General features: G+C 43.1%; 1 protein-coding gene across 1 annotated transcript; it reads right to left on the reverse strand.

The window, feature by feature from the left end:
- Positions 1-55: 55 nt before the first annotated feature.
- LOC115189403 (protein NLRC3-like) lies at positions 56-25,861 on the reverse strand. The gene is made up of 17 exons (XM_029748013.1): positions 25,779-25,861; positions 19,578-19,744; positions 17,666-19,466; positions 17,409-17,582; positions 13,622-13,795; positions 13,280-13,453; positions 12,654-12,700; positions 11,965-12,517; positions 10,962-11,053; positions 8,727-8,764; positions 7,688-7,752; positions 7,341-7,555; positions 6,893-7,152; positions 6,607-6,735; positions 1,176-1,302; positions 1,071-1,100; positions 56-435 (listed from the first exon to the last, which is right to left on the reverse strand). Exons 1-17 carry the CDS (start codon positions 25,847-25,849, stop codon positions 101-103), a joined length of 4,452 nt encoding a protein of 1,483 aa, XP_029603873.1. The 5' UTR covers positions 25,850-25,861; the 3' UTR covers positions 56-100.
- Positions 25,862-27,049: the final 1,188 nt, after the last annotated feature.

A 27,049-nucleotide genomic window follows, 5' to 3' on the forward strand; every position in this document is an offset into this window, starting at 1 on the left:
TGTTTCTAGCCATTCTACCATTAGGTTGGTACCCCAACACTGTTACTATCCATTCTACCATTTGGTTCGTACCCCCACACTGTTACTATCCATTCTACCATTAGGTTGGTACCCCAACACAGGTGATCTGAAGCAGTGAACAAAGACAGGGGTCCAGCTCCCCAAGAAGGTTGATCATCCTGGAACTAGACTCAGTTCCTTTTCTCAACACCATGTCGATGATGACTCGTGCCTTCTCTGCCCTCTCAGCTATCACCTTCACTGACTCCATTTCCTCCTGGTTGATGACTGTGTGTTGCAGGAGTCCGTCCAGCAGTTCATTCAGGGCAGGTCTTGACACTCGTTTCACAAACTCTGTCCGTACAGAACGCAGCTGCTGCTCTGCAGAACCAGTCAGACTGCTCTCAGCCGGACCTCCTGCCCCCAACACAGCACCTGAGAGAGTCAGGTTACAAAATAACTACATTTGTACATTTACATTTCAGTCATTTAGAAGCAGACTCCTAAAATAAAAGTATTGAGATAACATTATCTTTTACAATAACGACCTGAACATATCACATATTCACATTTAGGGACGGTTTCACAGACATAGAAAAACAGTCTGGAGCATTCAGAACCAGGCTAATCTACATCAAGTCCTGGAGGAGATGTCATTGGGCCATTCAGAACCAGGCTAATCTACATCAAGTCCTGGAGGAGATGTCATTGGGTCATTCAGAACCAGGCTAATCTACATCAAGTCCTGGAGGAGATGTCATTGGGCCATTCAGAACCAGGCTAATCTACATCAAGTCCTGGAGGAGATGTCATTGGGTCATTCAGAACCAGGCTAATCTACATCAAGTCTGGAGATGTCATTTGGTCATTCAGAACCAGGCTAATCTACATCAAGTCCTGGAGGAGATGTCATTGGGTCATTCAGAACCAGGCTAATCTACATAAAGCCCTGGGGGAGATGTCATTGTTCTTGAAGACAATCTTTTATAATCAGGACTAGTCCAGGTCGTACAGTAAACCATGTTGACTGACCCTCAAGTCATTGGTTTGTATCTCTCATGTTTACTTACTAGTTGAATGGGTGTCAGAGATGTATTCATCTGAAAGAAACAGAAATAGGTTATATCACTCTAAACAGTATCTGTCAGAAAAAGTGATGATTTACATTCTCCTACATTTTTGTAGAGTTTCTTTCCATACTGTCCTCTCATCATCACCGATTAACTCCATCTCAATCCCTGTAATTTCCATAACCACCTTGAAAAAGCTTGGTGTGGTGTCTCTATGTATGAGATGAATCCTCTGGAGGGAGAGAGAGAGAGGTTAAACAAAAACATGGTTAAACATCAATTAAAAACACAACACCAAATCTTCCTCCACAGTAACTCAACACAACAGCCTCTGAATACCCCATATACTCAAACAGATCAATGTTAATAATTTTGTAACCGGTCAAACTCAACCTTCAGTCTGGCTGCCAACATCCCCTCCAGCATTCCCACCACGTCCACAGACCCCTGTACCCGAATACTGTTCTTTCATGTTTTCCAAATTGATAATTTAGCTGCCCCCGACACAAAGTTAAGAGAACTTCACCCCTTCTACTAAACCTGTACTTTGTCCCAAATATAAACATTTGGGAAGAGAAAACCTCTCCCAGAGCTGAGAACCAGCCAGTGATCAGGTCAATCATCCCCACCAACCTGGGACACTGTAAGAACAGATGTGCCAGAGTTTCAGACTCAGCACAGAATGGACACCCCTCCCCAACATGACAAACTCTCCAAGCCTGCATAACAGACCCATAGAATGGAGTCAGGCCAGACAAATCACCCCCCTCCAGCTTTAAGAGGAAAAGGTGCTTGTCTAAGCCCAAACAGCCTGCTCTCCTCATCAATGTGTAGACTGTATCCACCCAGCTAGAACCGTCACTGTACAACAGTCTCTGGGCTGCTAGAACCGTCTCTGTACAACAGTCTCTGGGCTGTTAGAACCGTCTCTGTACAACAGTCTCTGGGCCGCTAGAACCGTCACTGTACAACAGTCTCTGGGCTGTTAGAACCGTCACTGTACAACAGTCTCTGGGCTGCTAGAACCGTCACTGTACAACAGTCTCTGGGCCGCTAGAACCTTCACTGTACAACAGTCTCTGGGCTGTTAGAACCGTCTCTGTACAACAGTCTCTGGGCTGTTAGAACCGTCACTGTACAACAGTCTCTGGGTTGTTAGAACCGTCTCTGTACAACAGTCTCTGGGCTGTTAGAACCCTCACTGTACAACAGTCTCTGGGCTGTTAGAACCGTCTCTGTACAACAGTCTCTGGGCTGTTAGAACCGTCTCTGTACAACAGTCTCTGGGCCGCTAGAACCGTCTCTGTACAACAGTCTCTGGGCCGCTAGAACCGTCTCTGTACAACAGTCTCTGGGCTGCTTGAAGCCGGAAAGCCATGATCCTGGAAGAGATGTCCACCAGGCCTTGTCCATCCTGGTGTAGTGGCAGGTACAGGGCTGCAGCTTTAATCCAGTGTTGTCCAGACCAGAGGAAATATCCACCAAGCCTTGTCCATCCTGGTGTAGTGGCAGGTACAGGGCTGCAGCTTTAATCCAGTGTTGTCCAGACCAGAGGAAATATCCACCAGGCCTTGTCCATCCTGGTGCAGTGGCAGGTACAGAGCTGCAGCTTTAACCTCTCTAGCGTATGTGGGACGAACTCGTCCCACCTACGTAACAGCCACTGAAATCCAGTGGCGCGATTTTTGAATCGTTAGAAATACTATTACTTCAATTTCTCAAACATATGACTATTTTACAGCTATTTAAAGACAAGAATCTCGTTAATCTAACCCCACTGTCCGATTTCAAAAAGGCTTTACAACGAAAGCAAAACATTAGATTATGTCAGCAGAGTGCCCAGCCAGAAAAAATCAGACACCCATTTTTCAAGCTAGCATATCATGTCACATAAACCCAAACCACAGCTAAATGCAGCACTAACCTTTGATGATCTTCATCAGATGACACACCTAGGACATTGTGTTATACAATACATGCATGTCTGTTCAATCAAGTTCATATTTATATCAAAAACCAGCTTTTTACATTAGCATGTGACGTTCAGAAAAAGCATAACCCCCGCAAACTTCCGGGGAATTTACTAACAGTTTGCTAAATTACTCACGATAAACGTTCACAAAAAGCATAACAATTATTTTAAGAATTATAGATACATTACTCCTCTATGCACTCGATATGTCCGATTTTAAAATAGCTTTTCGGATGAAGCACATTTTGCAATAATCTAAGTACATAGCCCGGCATTACAGGGCTAGCTATTTAGATACCCACCCAGGTCAGCCTCCACCAAAATCACATTTCCTATAAGAGAAATTTTCTTACCTTGCTTGTTCTTCATCAGAATACACTGCCAGGACTTCTACTTCAATAACAAATGTTGGTTTGGTCCCAAATAATCCATCGTTATATCCAAACAGCGACGTTTTGTTCGTGAGTTCTAGACACTACCAGAATGCTTCTTCACGGTCCCGCGCATGGCGCATTGGCGTGTCAAAAATGTCTAAATATTCCATTACCGTACTTCGAAGCATGTCAACCGCTGTTTAAAACCAATTTTTATGCCATTTATCTCGTAGATAAGTGATAATATTCCGACCGGGAGTATGCATTGAGCCTAAACAGCCGAATAAAATTTCTCCTCAGGAGCGACTCGTGCACGCGCCTCATTCAAAGGTCCTCTGAGTCGACACTTACAAAAGGTGATAATGTGTTTCAGCCTGAGGCTCCCTCGTAAACCTTCAGTTATTTCCCGGGCTCTGAGAGCCTATTGGAGCCCTGGGAATTGTCACGTTACAGCTAAGATCCTTACTTTTCAATAAAAAGATGCAAGACGCACGACTCCTTGTCAGACAGGGTACTTCCTGCTTGAAACCTTGTCAGGTTTTTGCCTGCCATAGGAGTTCTGTTATACTCACAGACACCATTCAAACAGTTTTAGAAAATTCAGAGTGTTTTCTATCCAAACCTGAACAATAATATGCATATTCTAGCTTCTGAGTTGGTGTAGGAGGCAGTTAAAAATGGGAACATATTTTTTCCAAAATTCTCAATGCTGCCCCCTAGCCCGTAGAGGTTAATCCAATGTTGTCCAGACCAGAGGAAATATCCACCAGGCCTTGTCCATCCTGGTGCAGTGGCAGGTACAGTGCTGCAGCTTTAATCCAGTGTTGTCCAGACCAGAAGAAATGGACAGCTCTTGTATCAGACTGTAAAATCATTAGTCTGTGCCACAGGGTAGAGGTGTCTAGGTTATTAGCTACCAGCACCCTTCCCCTATAAGACAGCTGGGGTAGCACCCATTTCCACCTAGACAATCTGGAACACACCTTCTCCACTACATCATCTCAGTTATTTTTTTGAAAGACATCGGAGCCTAGAAAAAGTCTTCATCCCAACCGTGGAGTAGACCCTATCTGAAGCTGACCTGCCCACAGCGATTCACTCTTTCCCCAATTAACTCTACCTGAGGAGACCCCCTCACACACCTTTAGAGCGTTTGAGAGAACCTTAACATCCTCACCCCCTGTAATAAAAACTGTCACGTCATCAGCATACGCAGACCGTGCTATCGTGGGACCCTTCATAACCCCTGGCACAGAGAAACCAGTAAGCCTCGCTCTTAAAAAACAAAGCCTTGGTTCAATTGCCAGACAATATAACTGCCCTGAAATTGGGCATCCCTGCCTAATACCCCTTTGGATAGGGATGGGGCAGCTCAGCCCCCCCCACCTTCATCATACATGAGGCCCCAGCCTACAGTAAACTCATCCAAGACAAAAAAAATGGCCCCAAACCCAAAGGCTTTCATTGTTTTGAACAAGTACTGGTGGTCCACACGGTCAAAACCCTTCTACTGATCCAAAGAAAGTAAACCCACATTCACATCAGACAGTTTACAAATGTCTAAAACATCTCTTATTAGAAACAAGTTCTCAACGATAGAGCGGTCAGGTACACAGTCAGACTGGTCGTTGTGGACCAACAACCCCAGATATTCTTTCAACCTGTTTGAGAGACACTTAGATATCATTTTATATTCTGCACACAGCAATGCAACAGGTTGCCAGTTTTTTTAAAGGGCCAAATCCTCCCTTTTGGCAACAATGAAAGCACAGCACGTTGACAGGATACAGGAAGAGAATCCTCATGAAAAGATTCACACACCACTTCATAAAAATCCCCCCCAATAGACAGCTGGGGTAGCACCTCAGTGCTTATAGAACTCAGATGGTAAAACATCGATGCCAGGGGCTCCGGGGTCCCTCTGAGAGAGCAACTTCAATTCAATAGATTTTATGTCCTGTTCAAGGGCCCTGATAGTCTCTTTAACTTCAATACTAGACAGAGCAGTATACTGTTGACAAGACACACGTATTTGGGCCTTCCCAACCTCCCACCATTGTCTCAAGGATTCAAATTCTAATTAATAACCGTCCATTTTTCCCAGAACAACAAAAACTTTTCCCAAAACATGGCGTCATGTAATATCTTCACATTAAAATACCAATAAGGTGTTGACCTTAATAACAGGACAAGTGAATATCAACAGTAACAATATGGGGATCAGAAAAACCCACAGGAGTAATGTTATCTTACAACGCTACTACAGTAGAGCTCATATACATATAACCAGTCTAACCTTGCTGCACCGACACCACCTTCATTAACTACTACAGTAGAGCTCAGATACATATAACCTGTCTAACCTTGCTGCACCGACACCACCTTCATTAACTACTACAGTAGTGATCAGATACATACAACCTGTCTAACCTTGCTGCACTGACACCACCTTCATTAACTACTACAGTAGTGATCAGATACATACAACCTGTCTAACCTTGCTGCACCGACACCACCTTCATTAACTACTACAGTAGAGCTCAGATACATATAACCTGTCTAACCTTGCTGCACCGACACCACCTTCATTAACTACTACAGTAGAGCTCAGATACATATAACCTGTCTAACCTTGCTGCACCGACACCACCTTCATTAACTACTACAGTAGTGCATAGATACATACAACCTGTCTAACCTTGATTGATTGTTTGAGTCATCGCCAGCTGCTATCATATCAGAAATATCCATATCCTTCTCCTGATCCTCCTAAAACGGAGGCCCCAAGCCCCTGACTCCCCTCTGCCACATCCCTCTCAACACTCCCCACTTGTACCACATTACTCGTACCGGGCATCTCCTCCACTGCCATCCCCATCTCCAGTGACATCCCCATGTGGGTCGCCATCCCCACCAACACCAGGACAATTCAACAAGAAATACAATATATCTAATTCTACCACTGAAAAAAACCTGAATCAGCAGAAAAAGGAAAACAACCAAGAAAAGTAAACAAGAAAGAAACCACAGGCGATCTAACTCCAGACAACACTCACACTCGCTCATACAATACCCTGCATGCACCAAACACTGCCAGCATGCACAGAGACAGAGACAGACAGAGACAGAGACAGAGAGCGAGATGTGACTTAAATGTCAGATTCATTTACTTAGTGTACTAAAACTTTACCGGTGGAGTGATGGAGGTAGAACAGGGAATGTTCAGTCTGAAGGAACTATTCAGTTTGAAGGACTGCTCTGGTCTTGTGTTGGGAAACCTTTTAGACCCTTGAAACTTTGATTCCTGTTGTTCCACAGCCTGCGAATTGAGGCACAGAGTACACAGCCAGTCAATGTATAGTCTAATTCAAACATTATTCAGAAAACTAGCAACAAACTTATCTTCATTTAATGAGTGTCAACATAAACTGCACCACTGATTAGTTAAGGTCATCTCTATAATAATGATACCTCACCTGTATTTGTCCGGGGTTACTGGGGAACAGGTATAGGCGAGAAATTAATGTTTCCCTTTTCACTGTCAGATAGAGCATCAGCTCACAGTGGACATCTACGTTCCAAGAAAAGATATAGCTCAGTATAACAGAGATAGCTGAGAACTTGGGATGGAGAATCTTAGCATGGAATCTGGTGACCTCATGCACTTCCTCTAAAGACACTCCATGTTCCTCTACATGAAGAATCTTCATCTTATTCCTCAGGGAAGGGTTGGTCCCTGAACAACACAATAAAAAGGAGACAGAAAGACAAATATTGTATTATTCATCCAACTAAAACACAAAGAATATGCAGTACCAGATCACAGTAAACTCAAACTCCCAGAATAGTTAATTAATTAATTCAGGAAGTGAAACTCAGTTACATGGAAATGTCTTTCTGAATACTATTTCTATATGGTTTTACCTAAACAGACACAGTGTGGCAGATGAACTTCCTCCAGTTCACCTAACTCCATAGTGATGTCCAGCAATGGACCACCTTGTGTGTACTGCATGTCTTTCAGAAGTTGACTGTAGGGTTCCCAGTTCCTGAAGTGATACTTCAGAATGACATCTCTCTCACACAGCCAGCGGAGCCCAGACACTGTGCACTCATAACTTCCTTTGGGTGTCCTGTGTCTGAGGGCAACAACAAGGTATGGTAGAGAGGGTCAATCGTCAAATGGAGAGGTTGGATTAGAAGACTATTCCCAAAGGTAATGGGGAAATACACTAGCAAGTGGAATGAAATGTTAAAAGTAGTTATTTTACCTGAACATTGTCACTCCCTGGACAGTGGAAGTCAAGGGTTCAATCTGAAGCCAGTGTGTGGGGTCCTGAACAAGGACAAGCATGTCAGTAATACATATGGGGCCTGTTTCCTGGACACAGATTGAGTCTAGTGCTGGACTAAAAAGCATGCTCAATGGAAGTTTCAATAGAAAGTTCTTAAGGTCCAGGACTAGACTAAATCTGTGTCTGGGGAACTGGCCCATTAACCAAAGTAACTAATCAAATGTATTTATTCAATGTTACATGGAATGCTGGTGATTTATCAATTCAACTGTCGAATTACAAAATATGACAACAGCTAAAATCCTGCATGACTACAAGCAGAACACAGGACTGTCTATATCCCAGTATGAATGGTTGGTCAGTACACACCTGGCTTTGAGACTGTGTTTATATTACTAAAGCAGAACACAGGACTGTCTATATCCCAGTATGAATGGTTGGTCAGTACACACCTGGCTTTGAGACTGTGTTTATATTACTAAAGCAGAACACAGGACTGTCTATATCCCAGTATGAATGGTTGGTCAGTACACACCTGGCTTTGAGACTGTGTTTATATTACTAAAGCAGAACACAGGACTGTCTATATCCCAGTATGAATGGTTGGTCAGTACACACCTGGCTTTGAGACTGTGTTTATATTACTAAAGCAGAACACAGGACTGTCTATATCCCAGTATGAATGGTTGGTCAGTACACACCTGGCTTTGAGACTGTGTTTATATTACTAAAGCAGAACACAGGACTGTCTATATCCCAGGATGAATGGTTGGTCAGTACACACCTGGCTTTGAGACTGTGTTTATATTACTAAAGCAGAACACAGGACTGTCTATATCCCAGTATGAATGGTTGGTCAGTACACACCTGGCTTTGAGACTGTGTTTATATTAGTAAAGCAGAACACAGGACTGTCTATATCCCAGTATGAATGGTTGGTCAGTACACACCTGGCTTTGAGACTGTGCCTGACTCCTGCAGGTATGTAAAAGTAAGAATTGACATTATGACTTACCTCAACATGGTCACAAGTCTTACAGCTCTGAGGAATCCCTGAAGTCAAAAGTAGTTGTTACTTAAAATTGACAATCTCATGGAATAATGAATTAATAATTATTAATTAGAGTTTTAATAAAAATGAATATATACTAATCAAAAAAATAAAGGGAACACTTAAACAACACAATGTAACTCCAAGTCAATCACACTTCTGTGAAATCAAACTGTCCACTTAGGAAGCAACACTGATTGACAATACATTTCACATGCTGTTGTGCAAATGGAATAGACAACAGGTGGAAATTATAGGCAATTAGCAAGACACCCCCAATAAAGGAGTGGTTCTGCAGGTGGTAACCACAGACCACTTCTCAGTTCCTATGCTTCCTGGCTGATGTTTTGGTCACTTTTGAATGCTGGCGGTGCTTTCACTCTAGTGGTAGCATGAGACGGAGTCTACAATCCACACAAGTGGCTCAGGTAGTGCAGCTCATCCAGGATGGCACATCAATGCGAGCTGTGGCAAGAAGGTTTGCTGTGTCTGTCAGCGTAGTGTCCAGAGCATGGAGGCGCTACCAGGAGACAGGCCAGTACATCAGGAGACGTGGAGGAGGCCGTAGGAGGGCAACAACCCAGCAGCAGGACCGCTACCTCCGCCTTTGTGCAAGGAGGAGCAGGAGGAGCACTGCCAGAGCCCTGCAAAATGACCTCCAGCAGGCCACAAATGTGCATATGTCTGCTCAAACGGTCAGAAACCGACTCCATGAGGGTGGTATGAGGGCCCGACGTCCACAGGTGGGGGTTGTGCTTACAGCCCAACACCGTGCAGGACGTTTGGCATTTGCCAGAGAACACCAAGATTGGCAAATTCGCCAATGGCGCCCTGTGCTCTTCACAGATGAAAGCAGGTTCACACTGAGCACGTGACAGACGTGACAGAGTCTGGAGACGCCGTGGAGAACGTTCTGCTGCCTGCAACATCCTCCAGCATGACCGGTTTGCGGTGGGTCAGTAATGGTGTGGGGTGGCATTTCTTTGGGGGGCCGCACAGCCCTCCATGTGCTCGCCAGAGGTAGCCTGACTGCCATTAGGTACCGAGATGAGATCCTCAGACCCCTTGTGAGACCATATGCTGGTGCGGTTGGCCCTGGGTTCCTCCTAATGCAAGACAATGCTAGACCTCATGTGGCTGGAGTGTGTCAGCAGTTCCTGCAAGAGGAAGGCATTGATGCTATGGACTGGCCCGCCCGTTCCCCAGACCTGAATCCAATTGAGCACATCTGGGACATTATGTCTCGCTCCATCCACCAACGCCACGTTGCACCACAGACTGTCCAGGAGTTGGCGGATGCTTTAGTCCAAGTCTGGGAGGAGATCCCTCAGGAGACCATTCGCCACTTCATCAGGAGCATGCCCAGGCATTGTCGGGAGGTCATACAGGCACGTGAAGGCCACACACACTACTGAGCCTCATTTTGACTTGTTTTAAGGACATTACATCAAAGTTGGATCAGCTTGTAGTGTGGTTTTCCACTTTAATTTTAGGTGTAACTCCAAATCCAGACCTCCATGGGTTGATAAATTGGATTTCCATTGATTATTTTTGTGTGATTTTGTTGTCAGCACATTCAACTATGTAAAGAGAAAAGTATTTAATAAGATTATTTCATTCATTCAGATCTAGGATGTGTTATTTTAGTGTTCCCTTTATTTTTATGAGCAGTATATAAGTGAGCAACAGTCTCAGAATGTACACTCATTAGCATACCATAATCTGACATTAGTGTTATATTAATGAATGTTTGTGGAAGCAGGAAAAAACATTGTTCTGTTCCATGTTTTGTAGATGTTGGGGGGGCCTGATTTCGGGTAGATCCTAGGATGAGAGCTTAAAGGTAGAGTCAGCTAAATTATTTTGTACGAGCAGCACCACAGATATTGTGATGAGCAAGATGCCTGACTTCTCTCTCTCACACAGTATCTGCCCATGTGCAAGGGTTCCCTTCACTCTCTTACAGAGTGTTAGCCACGGGACCAAAACAGCGGAGAAGTTTAGCCTTGCGCTACAACACTCTTAGTTGTTGTACAAATTGACCCACTATGATGTTTACTTTGTGCATCTACGTCATATCGCTGACTCTAAGTTTGTTTTGACCAAATAGTTCATGATTGTTTTCCTTGCCTGGGACTCAACTATAACGAATGCTTTAAAACTATTTGGATTTAAAAACAATTATCAGTTAACACTCACATTTCTCAGGCCCAGGCTTGATCCAACTCTCTCCACCATGGTCTCTGGTGTTCTCAGGTCCAGGCTTGATCCAACTCTCTCCACCATGGTCTCTGGTGTTCTCAGGTCCAGGCTTGATCCAACACTCTCCACCATGGTCTCTGGTGTCCTCAGGTCCAGGCTTGATACAACTCTCTCCACCATGGTCTCTGGTGTCCTCAGGTCCAGGCTTGATCCAACACTCTCCACCATGGTCTCTGGTGTTCTCATGTCCAGGCTTGATCCAACACTCTCCACCATGGTCTCTGGTGTTCTCAGGTCCAGGCTTGATACAACTCTCTCCACCATGGTCTCTACTGTTGGTAAAGCAGAAGGATAGACTGTGATTAAACTAAATACAACTTAGAAAGGCTTTATATAGCATACATACAGTCTTCATAAGACACACAACAAGTTTATATGGGGTGAGAGAACAACTCCCTATGTAGGGCGCATTGCCTAAATGTGACATAACCCACTATGTCAACTTTCGTAGAGGCAATACTAATGAAGACATTGCATATCTTGAGGAAAGCCCTTAGAGATGTGAAGTCACCAGGTATCATGAGTTACATACCCCCGGTAGTGATGAGAGAGAGAATGACATTACAGAGAGGCTGTTCTATTTAACAGGTTCTGATGCCCTATAGTGGTTACAGAGAGAATGACATTACAGAGAAGCTGTTCTATTTAACAGGTTCTGATACCCTCTAGTGGTTAGAGAGAGAATGACATTACAGAGAGGCTGTTCTATTCAACAGGTTCTGATGCCCTCTAGTGGTTAGAGAGAGAATGACATTACAGAGAGGCTGTTCTATTTAACAGACTGAAATTAAATAGAGGACAGGAATCTACTAACACATTAAAACACACCACTACTACTAATCTAACTGTCTGTAGGTCCAACAGAACACATTAAAACACACCACTACTAATGTAATTATAGAAATGATGAAACAAATGATGAAACATTGCTTTGACTCACCTCTGAATGTGTTGGTCATCTATCTGACACAGGGTCACTGAGGAGGAGGAGGAGCAAACCCCAAACCCAGGATAGAGGGGTTCAGTGAATGTGGTGTAGAATGTGTAAAGGTGTGTCAGTGTACCAGAGGAGGACACACTATAGAAGGACAAAGTACCAGCTGGCCAGTCCAGATACACTCCAACTCTGTTAGAATCAGGACCAGAGATGGACCTGCTGACTCCAGGATGGTTAAAGTGATAACCACAGTGAGAGCAGACTAAACTCCAGGACTTCCTATTGCCTCCAATCTTACTGTCATCCTCCCATCCCTTCCTCTTCATTCCTTTGTACACCACACCAATGTCAGCCTTGCCACCATCCTTCTCCACCTCCCAGTAATAACGACATCCAGACAAGCCTTCTCTGCAGAGAACTTGGGGACTACAGTCAAATCTGTCTGGATGGTCTTCATAATGCTGCCTCTCTTTCACCCGTGTCACCTTCCTGTTCCCCTCAGACAGTATCAGGTTTGGGTTTACTGTATTTGGGTCCAGGGTGAGATGACAGGCATCTGTAGACAAAAGGAGAGTTGAATCAAACCACATGTTGATATAAAATGTTGTTTTGTAGTTACAGAACAAGTATTGATTAGTCACTATGTTACTATAGTTCTGAATATTCAGTTAATTAGGATTGAAGAGACTTACATTTCCTCAGCCCTGATTTCAGCCTGCACTCTCCACCATGATCCACACTGTAGGAGAAACAGGTTATTGACTGACAAAGACCTAATAAAGCAGTCAACATTTAAACCATATTGTTGTGTTCTGGTGCACTATCCAAGTTCATTACTAGAGACATACAGGTATTCTATCCTACCTACTACATACAGAGCAGAGTACAATTCATTACTAGAGACATACAGGTATTCTACACTACCTACTGCATACAGAACAGAGTACAATTCAATACTAGAGACATACAGGTATTCTATCCTACCTACTGCATACAGAACAGAGTACAATTCATTACTAGAGACATACAGGTATTCTACCCTACCTACTGCATACAGAACAGAGTACAATTCATTACTAGAGACATACAGGTATTCTATCCTACCTACTGCATACAGAGCGGAGTACAATTCCAACAGGATATCAGAGATGCAGAAGAAGAGTATTCATGTGGTGATGATGTATGCTGTGTTGGAGTGCTCAGCCTGCTGAGTAAACTTCCCCTTAATTCAACCATCATGTCCTCATGTTACTGACCCTACTACACTACATATGACACAACCGCTGCTCACACTATTAGGACATCTATTCTGACTTACTTCAGCTTCATCAGTTTATATGTGGGATCCACCAGAGCAGCTGAAAGCAGTCCTCCTGCAGAGTCTCCTGGGTGATTGTAGCTCAGGTCCAGCTCTTTCAGGTGGGAGGGGTTTGACCTCAGAGCTGAAGACAGAGCAGCACAGCCCTCCTCTGTGACCAGACAGCCAGACAGCCTACAGAGAGACCCACAACAGCTGTCTAGGTTGGTGTACTGGTGTCAATAATCTTGTAGGACACCCATACATTTGTCCATGACACAAACATTGTGATGAAACATTAGATTTTCACAGTACTTGTTTTACTAAGCTCAGTACCGACCTGACTGAAAGAGCTGTACTTACCCCAGTGTGTGTAGTTTACAGTCTGGATCCTCCAGTCCAGCAGACAGCAGTGTAACTCCTGAGTCCTGCAGGTCATTGTCTCTCAGTTCCAGTTGTTTCAGTTGTGAGTTGGGTGAACTCAGGACTGAGGCCAGATCTGAACAGCAACCCTCTGTCAGACCACACTGACCTAGACTAGAGGGCAGAAGAGCACATGATTAACACATATTTAAAACATCCACATAATAACTCATACTGAAGATATTTAACTCACCCTAGTGTCTGTATGTTGCGGAGTGGACTGGTTAGTCCAACACAGAGCAGCTCCACTCCTCTGTCTCCCAGGTCATTGTAGCTGAGGTCCAGTTCTCTCAGGGGGGAGTTTGGTGTCTGCAGAGCTGAGGCCAGAGTCTCACAGGATTCAAATGTGATTTTACAGCCATCCAGTCTGGAGAGAGGAGATATGTCAATACACTGTTAAATATGCAAAACATTAAGAATAATGAGATGCATTAAGACAATAACAGAAGGACATGATTAACCAATGTTAAAAACATACTTTTTACAACCCTTTTAATTTTTTTTATCTATATTTATTTATTTATATATTTGTAGTATATGTTTTTACAAGATGATTGATGAGAAGAGAAGCATCCAGCTCATTGGGAATCTCTCTACACCCCCCATATACCATGTCATTGGGTCTCTCTACACCCCCCATATACCATGTCATTGGGTCTCTCTACACCCCCCATATACCATGTCATGAATTATGCAGACAGACGGATTCAAAGTGTGTTTACATTGTAATACTTCTGACAGACAACTTCTAACTCCGCCCATAACTTATGGAATTATAGCATTCCCAGAAAGCATGAATTATTGACTCATTGTTAGTTTTACACTTAAGAAATGTTTTATTTATTTATTTTCATTTAGGCAGGAGTGTCACGTCCTGACCATAGTAAGATGTTATTTTTATGGTAGAGTAGGTCAGGGCGTGACAGGGGGTGTTTTTTTGTTGTTTATTCTATATGTTCTATTTCTATGTTGGTTTGTTTGGGATGATCTCCAATTAGAGGCAGCTGGTCCTCGTTGTCTCTAATTGGAGATCATACTTAAGTAGGGGTTTTTCTTCCTGGGTTTTATGGGTGATTATTTTGAGTAGTGTTTGTTTCTCCTCTGCGTCACGGTTTGTTGTTTTTTCAGTTTATTTATGTATTGCAAAGTTTCACAGAGTAAATAAAATGTGGAACGACACACACGCTGCACCTTGGTCCTCTCCTTTTGACAGCCGTGACAAGGAGGGAACAAACTGAACAGTACAGCCATATGTAGGGATGGCAGGAGGGGACAAACTGAACAGAACAGCCCCATATAGGGATGGCAGGAGGGGACAAACTGAACAGAACAGCCATATGTAGGGATGGCAGGAGGGGACAAAATGAAAAGAACAGCCCTATATAGGGATGGCAGAAGGGGACAAAATGAAAAGAACAGCCCTATATAGGGATGGCAGGAGGGGACAAACTGAACAGAACAGCCCTATATAGGGATGGCAGGAGGGGACAAACTGAACAGAACTTTTTATTTCACCTTTATTTAACTTGGCAAGTCAGTTAAGAACAAATTCTTATTTACAATGATGGCCTAACAAAATGTAAAAGGCCTCCTGCGGGGACAGGGGCTGGGATAAAAAAATATACAAGACAAAACATACATCACGACAAGAGAGACAACACAACACCACATAAAGAGAGACCTAAGACAACAACATAGCAAGGCAGCAACACATGGCTACACAGCATGGTAGCAACACAACATAACAACAACATGGTAGCAACACAACATGACAACAACATGGTAGCAACACAACATGACAACAACATGATAGCAACACAACATTGTAGCAGCACAAAACATGGTACAAACATTATTGGGCACAGACAACAGCACAAAGGGCAAGAAGGTAGAGACAACAATACATCACACAAAGCAGCCACAACTGTCAGTAAGAGTCTCCATGATTGAGTCTTTGACTGAAGAGACTGAGATAAAACTGTCCAGTTTGAGTGTTTGTTGAAGCTCGTTCCAGTCGCTAGCTGCAGTGAACTGAAAAGAGGAGTGAACCAGGGAGGTGTGTGTTTTGGGGAAATTTAACAGAATGTGACTGGCAGAACGGGTGTTGTATGTGGAGGATGAGGGCTACAGTAGATATCTCAGATAGGGAGGAGTGAGGCCTAAGAGGGTTTTATAAATAAGCATCAACCAGTGGGTCTTGCGGTGGGTATACAGAGATTACCAGTTTACAGAGGAGTATAGAGTGCAGTGATGTGTCCTATAAGGAGCATTGGTGGCAAATCTGATGGCCGAATGGTAAAGAACGTCTAGCCGCTCGAAAGCACCCTTACCTGCCGATCTATAAATTATATCTCCGTAATCTAGCATGGGTAGGATGGTCATCTGAATCAGGGTTAGTTTGGCAGCTGGGGTGAAAGAGGAGCGATTACGATAGAGGAAACGAGATCTAGATTTAACAGGCCTGATAGAGGAAACCAGGTCTAGATTTAACAGGCCTGATAGAGGAAACCAGGTCTAGATTTAACAGGCCTGATAGAGGAAACCAGGTCTAGATTTAACAGGCCTGATAGAGGAAACCAGGTCTAGATTTAACAGGCCCGATAGAGGAAACCAGGTCTAGATTTAACAGGCCCGATAGAGGAAACCAGGTCTAGATTTAACAGGCCTGATAGAGGAAACCAGGTCCAGATTTAACAGGCCTGATAGAGGAAACCAGGTCTAGATTTAACAGGCCTGATAGAGGAAACCAGGTCTAGATTTAACAGGCCGGTGCTGAAGGAGGACGAGCACCCAGCAACAGTCAACAACTATTTTAAAGTTTAATGCTTAAAACCAGCAAATCAAATTGTTTGGGGACAGACTTGGTGGAGACAACCGAGCACTGAAGGTGTTCCTAGGTAAAGATTTCCACTTCACCACCTTTGGAAGATGACTGTCGTTCTGCTGTAGAATTTGTTAATTTTGACTCGTGGAATAAACTCTATACATTAGTTTATACTGGATTAATCATATATTTTTGCTAACTTTAATTTTGTTAGTTATATTCCAACATTCCCTCCATCTTGTGACCAATATCAGTTCTTTTTAAGTCTTGGTTCCTATAGTTTATATTTTCTTCTAAACACATTCTAACTCACTCAAGATATTTAACCTTAGTTTGATATATTTAGCACATTTGATGAATGTTTCTGCATATTTACCAAGATGTTAAAATAATAACTACAAATATATAAACTCTAAAAAGACAGTGGATACTGAAGAAAGTTAACTCACACAAGTGTCTGTATGTTGTAGAGTGGACTGGTTAGTCCAACACAGAGCAGCTCCACTCCTCTGTCTCCCAGGTCATTGTAGCTGAGGTCCAGTTCTCTCAGGGGGGAGTTTGGTGTCTGCAGAGCTGAGGCCAGAGTCTCACAGGATTCATATGTGAGTTTACAGCCATCCAGTCTGGAGAGAGGAGATATGTCGATACACTGTTAAATATGCAAAGCTTTAAGAATAATGAGATGCATTAAGACAATAACAGAAGGACATGATTAGACTATGTTTAAAACATACTAACTCACTCAAGATATTTAACATTAGTTGCATATAATTATCACATCGTATGTATGTTTCTGCATATTTACCAAGATGTTCCAAAAAAAATGTAAAACATAATAACAAATAATTACTACAAATATATAAACACTATAAAGACAGTGGATACTGAAGATATTTAACTCACACTAGTGTCTGTATGTTGCAGAGTGGACTGGTTAGTCCAACACAGAGCAGCTTCACTCCTCTGTCTCCCAGGTCATTGTTGCTGAGGTCCAGTTCTCTCAGGGGGGAGTTTGGTGTCTGCAGAGCTGAGGCCAGAGATTCGCAAGATTCATATGTGAGGGTACAGCCATCCAGTCTGGAGAGAGGAGATAATCTGTTAGATATAAAAATCCTTCATTATAATGATACTGTAAACATCAACTCAATAACAGAACTTACAGTGCTCTCTTGCAGGTTTTCACTACCGGCAGCAACCTCTGATAACCTTTCTCTGATGTGTTGTATGTCTTCAGGTCAAACTCCTCCAGCACCTCCTCTGACATCAGTAACAGGTAGGCCAGGGCTGAACATTGGTCAGGTTTTAGTCTTGTTTCTGAAAGAGTTCCTGATCGCAGGGAGGTCTGCATGTCTTCAACTAGAGAGTTGGCACCAAGTTCATTCAGACAGTGGAACAAGTTGATGATCCTTTCTGGTGAGGATTCCATTTCGATGTTGTTTGAAAGGTACCTGACTGTTCTCTCAACTGTTTCCTCATTGGTCTGTGTTGTACTTCCTGTCTGTGTCAGAAGGCCTCGTAACAGATTCTGATTGGACTCCAGTGAGAGACCCAGAAGGAAGCGGAGGAACAGGTCCAGGTGTCCATTCTCACTCTTCAAGGCCTGGTCCACTGCTCTCCTATGTAAGACAGACAACTGTATTGACTCCTTCTCTTTATCATCACTAGTGGGGGAGAAAACATTTTCCTTCTTGTCCAGACATGATTCTAAAGCATGCACTGCTGCTAGAAACTCCTGAATGCTCAGATGCACAAAGCTGTAGACCTTGTCTTGGTACAGCCCAGATTCTTCTTTAAAGATCTCTGTACACAATGCTGAGTACTCTGATGCCTCTGTGACATCAAGGCCACACTCTCTCAGGTCCTCCTCATAGAAGATCAGGTTGCCCTTCTGCAGCTGTTGGAAAGCCAGCTTTGCCAGTTTCAGGATCATCTCTTTGTCTGACTGAGACAGTTCCTTTGGGTTTGTCTCTGTTGCTTTGTTGTACTTCTTGTTCTTCACAATGGTTTGGATGAGCATGAAGTGTGAATACATCTGGGTCAGAGTTTTGGGGACTTCATCCTTCTCTGCCTCTTTCAGTATCATCTCAAGGACAGTGGCTGATATCCAACAGAAGACTGGCATGTGGCACATGATGTGGAGGCTCCTTGATGTCTTCATGTGTTTGATGATATCATTGGCCAGAATCTGATCTGGGATTTTCTTCCTGAAATACTCCTCCTTCTGTGGATCATTGAACCCTCGTACCTCTGTCACCTGGTCAACACACTCAGGAGGGATCTGATTGGCTGCTGCAGGCCTTGAGGTTATCCAGAGGAGAGCAGAGGGAAGCAGATTCCCCTTGATGAGGTTTGTCAGCAGCACGTCCACTGAGGTTGGCTTCGTGACATCACAGCACTTCTCATTGTTTTTGAAGTCTAGAGGAAGTCGACACTCATCCAGACCATCAAAAATGAAAACAGATTTGGTTTCACCATCTTCAATGCTGTCAATTTCTTTCAGCTCTGGGAAGTAGTGGGAAAGAAGTTGCATCAGACTGTATTGGTCCTTTTTCAGGTTCAGATCACGGAAAGGAAGAGGAAACATGAAATGAACGTCCTGATTTGCTTTTCCCTCTGCCCAGTCAAGGATGACCTTCTGCACAGAGACTGTTTTTCCAATGCCAGCGATTCCTTTTGTCAGCACAGTTCTGATAGGTTTGTCTTGTCCAGGTAAAGGCTTGAATATGTCGTTGCATTTGATTGGTGTCTCTTGTGTGGTTTGTTTCTTGGATGCCATCTCTATCTGTTTAACCTCATGTTCATTATTGAGCCCTCCACTTCCACCCTCTGTGATGTAAAGCTCTGTGTAGATGTCCTTTAACAGACTTTGGTTTCCATGGTGTCCAATTCCTTCAGATATGTGTTGATACTTGTGTTTCAGTTTAGCTTTAATGTCTTGTTGGACTGTCAGCAGAGTTTGACCTGTATGAAAACAATGAGAGTTGGGACTCATAAGTTTGTGTGTGTGTGTGTGTGTGTTTAATAAGGGCCTTTGTACCGTTCTTTGTAATATTGTATGAAATACAGTCTTACTTCTTCTGTCCAGAAGGTTGTGTGTGATATTTAATGGATCCTCACTGTCCAAACTCTCCACTTCCTTATTGTCATCTGGTAATGGTTCCTGGCTGAAAGCAGGTGGCTGATCACTCTTCATTGATAGCAGGCTGGTTGTTGGGGACTCTGCTCTGGGCTTCTGGACACTGAACAAAACAGGGAGACAGATCACCTCATCAATATCTCATCAACTTCATTTTAACAACTGTATAATGGACCTTCTCTGTATAATTCCTGATGTTTCTATTTAAATGAATCCACATTTGGGAAAACAGCAGCACTGAGTGGTATCTACTCTGTCTTTTATAAAGCTAGCCATCTTCAGTTAGCTAGCCATTTTCAGTTAGCTAGCCATCTTCATTTAGCTAGCCATCTTCAGTTAGCTAGCCATCTTCAGTTAGCTAGCCATCTTCAGTTAGCTATCCATCTTCAGTTAGCTAGCCATCTTCAGTTAGCTAGCCATCTTCAGTTAGCTAGCCATCTTCAGTTAGCTAGCCAGCTTCAGTTAGCTAGCCAGCTTCAGTTAGCTAGCTATCTTCAGTTAGCTTCCCATTCCAGGTCAGGCTTCATCCATACTATGATAGTGTATACGTCCACTGCTAAGTCTAGTAGGCTTATAACTGTGTGTCGCACATGGCTAGTCGAACCCCAAACTCTTCATTTAGGCAGGTTAACTCAGAGCTAACTCCACTTATCCTGAATGAAGTGTCTGAGCCACTAGTTGAGGACCAATGAAATCAGATACCATTCCTCTCACACAGATTGGGTCATCCTCCCCTTCATTTGAGGAAGATGACCGATGTAAAGATTGGATTAATCATATAGCTCTGCATTGACATGATTGGTTGACGGTAGGTGGGGGCGGGAGGTCCTGTATAAACACAAACTCACTTCCTTGACAACAGCTCTGCACTGCTCCTCAAAGAACAGGAAGTATGAACGCCCTGACTTCTACAAAGGCCGTATCACCGTAAAATGCTGCATGGCAAATGCAGACGTCAGATTGATCATGCAGAGCCTTTATTTTTGTATTTAACCTTTATTTAACTAGGCAAGTCAGGCAAGTCAGCGGTGCTGCAATCTACTGCAGAGATAGCCTGCAGAGTTCTGTCTAACTATCCAGGTCTGTACCCAAACAATTTGAGTTCCTACTTTTAAAAATCCAACTTTCCAGAAACAAGTCTCTCACTGTTGCCGCTTGCTATAGACCACCCTCTGCCCCCAGCTATGCTCTGGACACCATATGTGAACTGATTGCCCCCCATCTATCTTCAGAGCTCGTGCTGCTAGGTGACCTAAACTGGGACATGCTTAACACCCCAGCCATCATACAATCTAAGCTTGATGCCCTCAAACTCACACAAATTATCAATGAACCTACCAGGTAAAACCCCAAAGCTGTAAACACGGGCACCCTCATAGATATTATCCTAACCAAATTGCCCTCCAAATACACCTCTGCTGTTTTCAACCAAGATCTCAGTGATCACTGCCTCATTGCCTGCATCCGTAATGGGTCTGCGGTCAAACGACCACCCCTGGTTACTCTTCAAAAGTGCCTTCCTACCATCTTAAATAAGCATGCCCCATTCAAAAAATGTAGAACTAGGAACAGATATAGCCCTTTGTTCACTCCAGACCTTACTGCCCTTGACCAGCACAAAAACATCCTGTGGCATTCTGCATTAGCCCCCATGATATGCAACTTTTCAGGGAAGTTAGGAACCAATATACACAGGCAGTTAGGAAAGCTAAGGCTAGCTTTTCAAGCAGAAATGTGCATCCTGTAGCACAAACTCAAAAAAGTTCAGGGACACTGTAAAGTCCATGGAGAATAAGAGCACCTCCTCCCAGCTGCCCACTGCACTGAGGCTAGAAAACACTGTCACCACCGATAAATCCACTGTAATTGAGAATTTCAATAAGAATTTTTCTACTGCTGGTCATGCTTTCCACCTGGCTACCCCTACCCCGGCCAACTGCCTTGCACCCCCCACAACAACTCGCCCAAGCCTCCCCCATTTCTCCCCATTTCTCCTAGCTGATGTTCTGGAAGAGCTGCAATATCTGGACCCCTACAAATCAGCCGAGCTAGACAATCTGGACCCTCTCTTTCTAAAATTATCTGCTGGAATTGTTGCAACCCCTATTACTAGCCTGTTCAACCTCTCTTTCATATCATCTGAGATTCCCAAAGATTGGAAAGCTGCCGCGAACATCGCCCTCTTCAAAGGGGGTGACACTAGACCCAAACTGCTACAGACCTATATCTTTAATATCCTACCCTGCCTTTCTAAGGTCATCGAAAGCAAAGTTAACAAACAGATTACCGACCATTTTGAATCCCACTATACCTTCTCCGCTATGCAATCTGGTCATGGCTGCTGGTCATGGGTGCACCTCAGCCACGCTCGTGGTCCTAAACGATATCATAACTGCCATCGATAAGAGACATTAATGTGCAGCCGTATTCATCGACCTGGCCAAGGCTTTCGACTCTGTCAATCACCACATTCTTATCGGCAGACTAAACAGCCTTGGTTTCTCAAATGACTGCCTTGCCTGGTTCACCAACTACTTCTCTGATAGAGTTCAGTGTGTCAAATCGGAGGGCCTGTTGTCCGGACCTCTGACAGTCTCTATGGGGATGACACAGGGTTCAATTCTCGGGCCGACTCTCTTCTCTGTATACATCAATGATGTCGCTCTTGCTGCTGGTGATTCTCTGATCCACCTCTACGCAGACGACACCATTCTGTATACTTCTGGCCCCTCCTTGGACCCTGTGTTATCAAACCTCCAGACGAGATTCAATGCCATTACAACACTCCTTCCGTGGCCTCCAACTGCTCTTAAATGCAAGTAAAACTAAATGCATGCTCTTCAAGCAATCGCTGCCCGCACCTGCCCACCCATCCAGCATCACTACTCTGGACGGTTCTGACTTAGAATATGTGGACAACTACAAATACCTAGGTGTCTGGTTAGACTGTAAACTCTCCTTCCAGACTCACATTAAGCATCTCCAATCCAAAATTAAATCTAGAATCGGCATCCTATTTCGCAACAAAGCATCCTTCACTCATGCTGCCAAACATAACCTCATAAAACTGACCATCCTACCGATCCTCGACTTTTGCGATGTCATTTACAAAATAGCCTCCAACACTCTACTCAACAAATTGGATGCAGTCTATCACAGTGCCATCTGTTTTGTCACCAAAGCCCCATATACTACCCACCACTGCGACCTGTACGCTCTCGTTGGCTGGCCCTCGCTTCATACTCGTCGCCAAACCCACTGGCTCCAGGTCATCTATAAGTCTTTGCTAGGTAAAGCCCCGCCTTATCTTAGCTCACTGGTCACAATAGCAGCACCCACCCATAGCACACGCTCCAGCAAGTATATCTCACTGGTCACCCTCAAAGAAAATTACTCCTTTGGCCGCCTTTCCTTCTCTATCGAAACTACAAATACTTATGAGTTACGTTGCACTTCCTAAGGCTTCCATTGGCTCTCTAAAGCCTTCAGAACGTGGATTGAGGCGTCTCCTGTCTCTGGGGAGATAATAGGAGCACAGTTTGTCAGTGGACTGCCTGGTGACTAAGAGATTGGAAATGCGCATTGACGTGAGAACGCTGTTTTTTCTTTTCCTCTCTGAATGAAAACACTATAGTCCGGTTGGAATATTATCGCTATTTTACGAGAAAAATACCATAAAAATTGATTTTAAACAGCGTTTGACATGCTTCTAAGTATGGTAAAGGAACATTTAGAATTTTTTTGTCTCGATATGCGCTCACTACCCTTTGGCTAGAGACCTGAACGCACGAACAAATCGGCGGTATTTGGACATAACTATGGATTATTTGGAACAAAAACAACATTTGTTGTGGAAGTAGCAGTCCTGGGAGTGCATTCTGATGAAGATCAGCAAAGGTAATACAATTTTTCTAATACTAATTCTGAGTTTAGTGTGCCACGAATTTGGCGGGTGTCAAAATGGCTAGCCGTGATGGCTGAGCTATGTACTCAGAATATTGCAAAATGTGCTTTCGCCGAAAAGCTATTTTAAAATCTGACATAGCGACTGCATAAAGGAGTTGTGTATCTATAATTCTTAAAATAATTGTTATGTATTTTGTCAACGTTTATGAAGAGTATTTTTGTAAATTCACCGGAAGTTTATGGTGGAAAATATATTTTTTCTGAACATCATGCGCCAATGTAAAAAGCTGTTTTTGGATATAAATATGAACTTGATTTAACAAAACATATATGTATTGTATAACATAATGTCCTAGGAGTGTCATCTGATGAAGATCGTCAAAGGTTAGTGCATAATTTAGCTGTGTTTTGGGTTTCTGTGACATAATTCCCTGCTTGGAAAATGGCTGTGTGATTATTTGTGTCTATGTACTCTCCTAACATAATCTAATGTTTTGCTTTCGCTGTAAAGCCTTTTTGAAATCGGACAATGTGGATAGATTAACGAGAGTCTTATCTTTAAAATGGTGTAAAATAGTTGATTGTTTGAGAAAATTGAATTGTGGTATTTTAGTACTTTTTGTATTTCGCGCCATGTCTTCCCATTGGCTGTTGGCTAGGTGTCCCGCTGGCGGAACGGGGTTCCGCTAGCGGAACGTCTAGATGTAACAGGTTAAGCATCTCCAATCCAAAATTAAATCTAGAATCGGCTTCCTATTTCGCAACAAAGCATCCTTCACTCATGCTGCCAAACATACCCTCGTAAAACTAACCATCCTACCGATCCTCGACTTCGGCGATGTAATTTATAAAAATAGCCTCCAACACTCTACTCAACAAATTGGATGCATTCTATCACAGTGCCATTCGTTTTGTCACCAAAGCCCCATATACTACCCACCATGGTCGGAACTGGAAGCACAAGCATTTCGCCAACCATTCATTCATAAAAGTGGGTACTGTGTGACAGAGTGATAGACTGTTTTGTCATCATGAAAGACAGGTGGATGGCATTTGTGTTTCTTTACAAGTAGGGTGAGTCAACATTATCTTTCTACTTGCACACACACAGCCACATCATATTTAGCTTATGTTGATTGGACTAAATTATTTTTGGTTGAACTGGTGTTGGAATAGTGGAGGCAGCTCCTGTTTTCTTTGTGACTTGCTGTAACTCTCTGTGGTTCTAAATCAATAGTTGTTCTGTGGTCAGAAAATGTCAGAAACATTACCTTGACCATGCTGTAGGTCATATAACTGTTTGTTACATGCAGTATGCTTTGTGGACTTCACTGGACAGAGGTTTCTATCCGGTTTTGTGATAAAACAAAGTTGTGGTTGAATTTATTATCCGTCTTATTGTCTAGGCCTTTAGTCCTATATATCACTGTGTCTTATTGTCTCAGCCTTTAGTCCTATATATCACTGTGTCTTATTGTCTAGGCCTTTAGTCCTATATATCACAGTGTCTTATTGTCTCAGCCTTTAGTCCTATATATCACTGTGTCTTATTGTCTAGGCCTTTAGTCCTATATATCACTGTGTCTTATTGTCTCAGCCTTTAGTCCTATATATCACTGTGTCTTATTGTCTAGGCCTTTAGTCCTATATATCACTGTGTCTTATTGTCTAGGCCTTTAGTCCTATATATCACAGTGTCTTATTGTCTAGGCCTTTAGTCCTATATATCACTGTGTCTTATTGTCTAGGCCTTTAGTCCTATATATCACGGTGTCTTATTGTCTCAGCCTTTAGTCCTATATATCACAGTGTCTTATTGTCTAGGCCTTTAGTCCTATATATCACAGTGTCTTATTGTCTCAGCCTTTAGTCCTATATATCACGGTGTCAAGGCATATGAACTAACAGGTTATAGAGCACACAATGAAATGATCACAACACATGGGTTTTAATATGGCTGCCTCCCCCAGTGATTTTACCCACGCACCACTACTGATTCAGAGTTGACCAAATCTGACTCTCTAACTCCTCATATCTGATGAACAGTGATTTGTTGACACCGGAGGGAGAAGAGCATCCGGCAGCGTGTGCAACGATGTCCGAGAGGGAAAAAAAACTGTGTTCGTTGTTTGTAGTAACATCTTTGTTGTTGTAACATCCCAAATGGATGGTTTCACCATTAAGGAATCTGGCTTTAAGAGAACTGTATATATTTACAATTAATCGCTTACCTCTTAGAACTGGTGTCTTGAGTCATTTTAAAGGCAGTGGTCCCCTCCTCTCTCTCCCCAGAGAGACTCATTTTAGAGGCAGTTGTCTCCTCCTCTCTCTCCCCAGAGAGACTCATTTTAGAGGCAGTGGTCTCCTCCTCTCTCTCCCCAGAGAGGCTCATTTTAGAGTCAGTGGTCTCCTCCTCTCTCTCCCCAGAGAGGCTCATTTTAGAAGCAGTGGTCTCCTCCTCTCTCTCCCCAGAGAGACTCATTTTAGATGTAAGTCACAGCTCACTCAGCTACAATAAGAAATAACAGAACAGTCAATATTTCTGAACATTGAAGAACCAATAACAATGACAACAGTTTTACGGTCTGTGGTCAGAGTTTAAACAGAGACTTCATGTTGCATTTAAACATTTACAGTCCAATCTGTTATTACTTTGACCTGGATCTCCATTAGCTAGTCGACCTGGTTGGATCCCCTGACTCCATAACAACAGCTGTCTACATGGGCTCCACACACAACTAAAATACATTATAGACATCTACTTTACATTGAAAGACGGTAGTAGACATTACAATGTGCAATCAATCGCCTATAACAACTCACTACCTCATAGCCTATAACATCACATATTAATTAGGATAATCAATATAAATCAACATAAAAGCCTACAATTATTATTCTTGAAAGTTGAAATTAGTATTGTAATAACTTTACAATTCTGCGGATGTTTTACCCCCTAAATCACCTCCCTCTACAATAGTCTAAGTTCTCAAACACTTTTCTATAATAAATTGTAAAAGGCTACAAACCTCAAACATGTTTCTTCGACCGTTATTTCTCTACTTCCTTATAAAATGTTGGCTAATTCCCATTTCAACACAGTGGTCGGGTTCAACACGTATAGCTTTATATTATATGTTCATATTTATGTAACATTAAGTCCCCTAACCCGGACGAAGCTGGGCCAAATTGTGCGCTGCCCTATGGGTCTCCAGATCACGGACGGTTACAGCCCGCGATCGAACCCGGGTATGTAGTAATGCAGTGTCTTAGACCGCTGCGCTACTCGGGAGCTTAAGTTAAAATAGCTGACAGATATTTCTTCCTAACCCTTTAAGAGAATACAGCCGACACACCATCGTTTCTTGTTCTGGTTTAGTAGTAGCCTACAAGGTGACACGCATTGCTTTGTTATGCAAGAAAATGTCCAAAAATTGACACATTGGTTTGTCTGGCAAGTACGTTTGATTATGCAATGATAATAATAATTCAGAGCTGGACC

Source organism: Salmo trutta, unplaced genomic scaffold (assembly GCF_901001165.1).
Source record: "Salmo trutta unplaced genomic scaffold, fSalTru1.1, whole genome shotgun sequence".
NCBI classification, from domain to species: Eukaryota; Metazoa; Chordata; class Actinopteri; order Salmoniformes; family Salmonidae; genus Salmo; species Salmo trutta.